At 41.9% G+C, this 7027-nt stretch overlaps 1 protein-coding gene across 1 annotated transcript in view; it reads right to left on the bottom strand.

Moving 5' to 3' along the window:
* Positions 1-5702, bottom strand: part of klhl22 (kelch-like family member 22) — a 7643-nt gene extending 1941 nt beyond the window's left edge. Inside the window, exons 1-7 of the mRNA XM_037680584.1 lie at positions 5628-5702; positions 5198-5495; positions 3301-3466; positions 2903-3214; positions 2385-2794; positions 761-953; positions 409-642 (exon numbers count right to left, since the gene is read on the bottom strand). Of these exons, the coding sequence (XP_037536512.1) occupies positions 409-642; positions 761-953; positions 2385-2794; positions 2903-3214; positions 3301-3466; positions 5198-5442 (1560 nt within the window). The 5' untranslated portion in view covers positions 5443-5495; positions 5628-5702. The remainder of the gene's footprint in view (positions 1-408; positions 643-760; positions 954-2384; positions 2795-2902; positions 3215-3300; positions 3467-5197; positions 5496-5627) is intronic.
* Positions 5703-7027: the final 1325 nt, after the last annotated feature.

Here is a 7027-nt window from a genome sequence, read left to right as displayed (position 1 = left end):
ATATGATCCTAAGGTCATTGATTTGACATCAGGTCAAGTTCACTACAACGTTTCACCACAGAGTATCTAGTGTTCATGATATATTTTGCTAACAGACACACACAGAGAAACAGGCAAAAAAAAACAAACATTATCTCCATAAAAGATCTGTTCAAATAACGATCCAAGTCAAAACGAGCTGCTCTGACTCGTACTCCAGCTTAGCTCAGTGGAGTTTTTCACAATAATCCAAGAAGGATTATTGCAGTGGTCAGAAAATGTAACATGCAAAACACACAAACATTAAAAGCAAACAAACAAACAAATAAATAAAATGCATCTTTTACAGTATGAACTCAACAAGTTGACTGAGGCTACTCTATCCACACTGAGTGCAGCATTAACAGCTGCTATGACTCATGACTGTACCTTCAGGACGTCACGCCGATACCCACGCTCATCGTTACTCCCCCCAATGACATACACACGTCCGTTGACCGCAGCCATGCCGTGCCACGCCCGCTCCACCGGCCCCTCTGCACACGCCGTCCACTGATTGGCTGCAGGGTCGAAGCAGTACGTCTCTCTGAGGTACCCCACCCCTCGACGTCCGCATGTTATATAAATCTTACCGTCCACCGCAGCTCCGGCGTGGGCATGCACCTAAAGAGCAGATCAGACAGAATTAAAGAAAATAAAACTTCAGAAAGGGGGAAGCTGTTACAGCAGCAAATGAAGCCATCTTGTGGACAGTACAAGCATCTCATGCACTGATGATCACCTCTCTCTTCAGAGGCGACACAAATTCCCACTTGTTGGTGTGGGGGTCGTAGCGCTCCACTGAGTCCAGCTCGTGTGTGTAGTCGCGCCCTCCGATGGTGTAAATATGGCCGCCCACCACACAAACGCAGTGGTCTGCGTGCTGCTGTTGCATAGGCTGGATGGAGCACCAGCTGTTGTGACGAGGGTCGTATCTGAGAGGAAGCAGCAGATGTCAGAAGACGAAACGCAAACTCAGCAAAAAGCGCGTCAATATGTGACAGTTAGACCATTAACTGGACATTTGGCTTTTTGTTGGAGTACAAGGGCAGAGGATTTGATGAATTTTCACCAAACAACTTGCACAAACCCACTACTTTCACTGATGTTCGCATTTTTGTGATGCTAAGTTTAATTGGTCACAATTTGCCCTAAATGTTGGTAAATGTCCTTAAATACACATTTGACCTTTAAGTAAATGCAAATTTGCATTAATCCTAAAAACCAAACCTGCTCCATAGCAGGTCAGACACGTCAACATGACTCGATACCCGTCCATAAATAAAACAAAGTAAACGATGATTGTTCCATGGTATGTTTCTAATGTTTTATATCAGGAAATACTGTTGTACTTGTCTTTAATATTTCCAAACTGTACAATAATCCCCTTGCTGTTTAATTGTTATGCTGCTATAGACTTATACTAGAGGACAAATTGACCTCATTTCCTTAAATGAATTGTTAACATTTAATAGTTTTCATTTGATAACATTTCTATCTTAACATGTGATTCTTGACCTGCCATTGTGTATCTGTTCTTCTCAAACCCAGCAGGTTGAAGCAGATGGCCACTTGTCCTGAGCCTGGTTTTACTAAAGGTTTCTTCCTCATGAGGGAGGTTTTCCACTGTCGCCTTCATGTTTGCTCAAGATGAGAGTTCAGTGATGGAGTTAAACTCAAAGCAGTCTGCTCCTCAGATAAATAGTGTTAAATTATTATTTTCATATATAAATGTTTCTGTTCAGTGTTCTGAGATGACTTCTGTTGTGACTTGGCGCTAAATAAATAAACTGAAACTTAATTAATCATTAAACAGTGCTGCTCTTTGGAGCTGACTGCCCCATGTTCGTTAACACAAAGACCTCATAAAATAACCTGTAACACTTTTAATGGAACATGTCAGAACCTGGTTTATTTCAAAACAAACCCACCAGACCAAAATGGTTTTATTTTTGCTTTTCTTTCAGTGCAGGGGTTTTCAAACTATACAAATATTAAACTTTCATGTCTATATAAACATCAGCATCTGAACATTAAACAATATTAATATAATGCTCCGATCAACTCATGCAGCAATGAATTGTGTGGATTTGCTGGCTTCTCTCTTTTTTAATCTCCATCTGGTTTTCCTTCCAGCTTCCTGACTGACATCGATTCTCTGGTGCAGCTCCACATCAACACACAGATCCAGAGTCACAACTCTTGCATTGAGTCATGGAGAGGAAAACCAGATTCTTAGTGCCGCTAATCTCGACTCATCTCTGTTAGGGTTGGTTGAACCAATGTTTGAATTGATGGTAACATGAAAACTAAACTAAGCGCAGTCTGAACCAGTAAAATCGTTAAACGTTCTGAGAGAATCTCACCTCCAGCAGCAATTCTCTGCACGAAACCCATTCTCGTTCATATCCCCTCCGATCAGGTAGACAAAATTGTTGAGGACGGCGATGCCCTGGTTGGACATTTGTGACGTGTGAGCCGCAGTGAGAGTCCTCCACTGCCTCCAGCTCGGGTGGAAGGCGTGGAACAGCTGCTTGTTGTCTGCCAGGGAGCTGGAGCTGAACATGCCCCCGAAGCCCAGGATACAGTGGAAGGTGGAGCGCGGCTGAGTGAGAGGACTCTGCAGGGTGGGCTGCCACATCTCCTGCTCGTGGTACCGCAGCGCGACAGACACCGAATCCTTCAGAGGACATTCCTTCAGTCTGCTGTGGAGCCTCTGCAGTGTTTGCTTCTCAATCAGACAGAAACGCACAGCATCAAGCATCCTGAGATTGTCCTGGGAAAGATGCAAATGTCCAGTTTCTTTTAATGGATTTGGTAAACTAATGAAAAGATAAGCTCGATGCCAGATGAGTGTAAAATGAAGACACACCTTCAGACTGACCTGCAAGTACACCTGGTCAGTCTCCACCTCATCAGGACTGTAGTGAAAGTGAAGTGCAGCCTCGTACGCCTCGTTCTCACTGGTCACCTGGAGCTCGTCGCTGCTCAGCGCTCTGAAGATGTCCTCTTCAGGGAGCTGACGGTAAACATCTGTCCGAGACAAACTCTGAATGTTCTTGAGGATGTAGGAGTGGACCATGGCTTTAAGCTGCTGCAGTCCGTAGAGATCAGCCAGGTGATGCACCTCTAAAATATTGCTCTCGTCCAGCCAGGAGAACAGGAAGTCGCAGCAGAAGCCAATGACATTTTCAAGCTGTATATCACATAAAACAAAACAAAATGGCAAAGGCTGAGCAATGCACAGCAACAAAACGGCGTGAGCGTCTCACTTCATCCTACCTGGAGCAGCGTGGCTGCTATCAGGACCTCCTGAACACTCTCCAGGTCTAACTCGATCTCAGAAGTGTAGATGTAGTCTAGTATTTTATTCATGGCCACGTAGGAAACTCCGTGAATTGGAATCTCGTTTTGCTGCATTTCCCGGAGGCCTCCAGCAAACATCCCCCTGGTGGAGAAAAGTGAGACACGCTGATCAGCAAGTGATGATGAGGCTTCATGATTTGGTTGTACAGTGGTCCCTCATTTATCGCGGGGGATCCGTACCCTGAAGACCTGCGATAAGTGAAAAACCGTGAAGTAGGAATAGTAGTACAAGTAGTAAGTAGTAGTTTATTTTATATATATAATATATATATATATATATATATATATATATATAAAGGTGTTTTAAACCCTTCCCACACTCTTGCAATATTCTAAACAATGTTTCTAAACTCTAAATGACTAAAAGAGCACAGCATGTCATGATTTCAGCTCCCTGCCTCCTCTGCTCTTTGCCACATTCAAGCGTTCTTGGCCACGCCCACTTCTCTGCTCTGCACACTGAACAGCTGATCATCTGCAGCAGGAAGTTTATCCTGCAGTATGGGCTACACAAAGGTGCAGCAGGTGCCAAATAATTTAATATAATTCATTTTAAATGAAAAATTCTGTGCCGATCGTGTGGCTCATCCATCAATCAGCCAATTGTGTATCATGTCCAATCTTATTTTGAAAAACCGCGATAGAGCGAGTCCGCGGTAAACGAACGGCGAAGTAGCGATGGACTACAGTAAACACAAAAAAACACAATTCACTGCTGAAAAACTAAAAGTAGTGAAATGACTTCTGCACAATCATAAATATCCAAAAGCTTCCATTCAAACTTTAATAGTACATATTGAGCATGAACTGCACGAGTGACGAAACGGGTTCAATCAGTTCATCAGAAAAATAAACAGAAACGTCATCAGCCTGAGCCTAACCAGTTCAGGTGTGTTATCAGTAACGCCCACGATCAGGTGATAGAAGAATTTTGGCTGTCTGATTGTTATGATCATTTTCTGAATGTTTTTGCAGTGACAGTCATGTTTCATGCACAACAGGTTCTGCCACTACTCTTCATCCTTGGCAGTAATCAGATACCTTGTTTATTAAGAGTTACAGTGAGAACCTAGCTTTGTTTAGAGTAATACACTGGCACTCAAACTTGCAATCATATCAAATACTAATACTAACTAATAATCCATATGTGATGATTAAACATGTCATAAAACGTGGAAGCGTTGAATTGTTCAGCTTGAGTCAGCTGAGGTGGTTCAGGCATCCGACAAAGATGCTGATACTTTCCTCTGGAGGATTTCTGGGCACATCCCACTGGGAGGAGACCTCAGACAGACCCCGAACTGAGGGAGACTGGATCTTTATACAGTCTGCAGCAGATATAAGTGAAGTCAACCTCTACAGGATTTTAAGTAAAGAGTACACCAACTGTGTTTAAACTAAACCACTGTACAGCTCAAGTTTACAGCTTTGAGGTGTTCGGATAGCTTCAACCCAATAACTCAAATATTTATGTGGTTATCATGTTAAAATGTTAACAAGCTCAAAACATGCAGAGGATTGTTTTGAACTGGACTTTGAACTGAGTTGTATCTTGTGATGTTAGGCTACCAGAACTAACACGACTGGTCTGAAAAAACAAACAACTAAACAAGCAAAACATGATAAAGAAATGGTGTAATATAAAGACGTCTATGTGAAGACATTTTTAAGAATTGCGAAAAACCGTAAACATCCAGTCTTGACAAGTGTAATTTTGGCAAATTGAAGCTATTTTGTGACGTTTACACAGAAAAAGTGAGACTAACAGCAGAGACAGTTTAACCTGAAACAGTAAGACTCAGCACCTGCATACCTGAAATAATCACACGAGGCTGCCAGGAGTACACGGTGGGCTTGGATAGGTCGAGCCTCCACCAGCAGCACCACATCGAACAGGATGCCGGTGTGTCTGAGAGACAGCAGGCCGTCCAGCACGCTCTGGAAATGGGCCGAACTTCTGAAGCGCTGCCGAACCGGACGGCCCGAGGAGCCAGTGTCTGCCCCAGCGGGACTCAGCCGTCCGTCCGTCATAGCAGGACTCTGACGTTCAGGCTCCATTTCATCTGTCTAGCATCACTGTCACTCAAAGCTGCTCCCTTCTCCGCTTCAAGCTGCAGTAACAAAGCAGAAAGCGGAAGTAAACTACGTAGCTAGGGAAAAGTGAGTAGAAGTCTCAGCGTAACCTTACAGGCTCTAATAAATACAAAAAAATAAAGTAAAAAGAATTAAAAACACATTTTTACCGTCTGCCTGCTGCTAGTCGTTACTTCTTAATTCGTCAGCTCATGTTGGTACTAAGCTAAAACCTGGTTAGCCTGCTAGCATAGCAGCTGTCGTAAAGCTCTATAAAAATCAGCAAACCCGACACTTATAAATTAAAATACAATTATACAGAAATGTAGTGCTGCTCGCCAAAACAAGCACGCTCTAACATCTCAATTCTTTCACAACACCCTGAGATAACATGAACAGTGCAAGGACAGGATCCTGCTTTTTGACAGACCAAAACAAGTATGTTTACTTTTTGGTGTCTGGCCGCGAGCTCAAATTCTATTGGTCCAGCTGTCTTAATAGTCCCGCCCCATTTCTGAAATTCAGCCAATCGTATGCGTATTTACACATTGCAGTGAAAATTATTGACGCGTCAGCGTTTGTTGTTAAATAAGTGTTTATATGTGGAACATACATCTCATTTTCTGTCTTAACACATTTTAATTAATTCTGATACATTATGTTACTTTTATGAGTCATATGATTCAACATTGTAACTATTGAACACAGGAGGGCGCTGTTTGATGCTCAAATATTAGTAAAGTTCAGGCGCTGATGTGTGTGTGCTACAGAGTTAAATAAGACATTGTCTTAGCTATGATTTGTACTTAATTGCAAATTTGTGGCACATAACTTAATGTTATTTCTTAACTTTACACTGCTGTACATGTGGTTCAAGGTACTGCACAGCCCTCAGTCTTTATGTTGACATCTCATTAAATAAACTGGTCCAGATGACATGATTTAACTTGTTTTTGTTGATCTCATCAGATGCTTTCCAGACTTATGTTTCACTTTTTTTATATTGCAAGAGCTTCTAGAAATGTGTCCTCAGGATGCAAATTAGGATCCATATTTTTTCTATATAAATAACTTTGGCTTCCATGCTGCTTGGTTTTTACAGTCTCATTTACAGTATCTTCTGTTATAGCTTCAGTTTCCATGCATCATTTTATTACATGTAGGTTTCATTTTTCTATTTGCAAAAACATTGTAGAAAAATCTGATCTATTTTCCTGTCCAATTTACATTACTGTGCTGTGCATAAACAAAACAGATATGTAGAGAAGGAGAAGGCTGTGCTTGAGCTGAAGCTGCTGAACCCCATTCTGACTGCAGTGCCCTCACCTGGTGAGGATGAGGAGGATGACAGCAGTGGCACCATATACTGTACAATGATAAAAAACTTTAAGCCACTACAGAGAAGTTAGTGATATAGCGACGGTTAACACTTAGACAAATCAGTAATATATGTTACTCCTATCTGTATAACTCTTCTTCAAAAAGTTGGCTAAATTGTAGAAATGAAAACATTTTTTATTTGAAAGTTTGGTGAAATGTATATTCTGTGGTCAACAGGGCTGCCAGCATG

Source organism: Nematolebias whitei, chromosome 8 (assembly GCF_014905685.2).
Source record: "Nematolebias whitei isolate Nwh7 chromosome 8, NemWhi1, whole genome shotgun sequence".
NCBI lineage: Eukaryota > Metazoa > Chordata > Actinopteri > Cyprinodontiformes > Rivulidae > Nematolebias > Nematolebias whitei.
The sequence above is the reverse complement of the archived record's forward strand: the minus strand, read 5'-3'. Positions and strand labels throughout refer to the sequence as shown.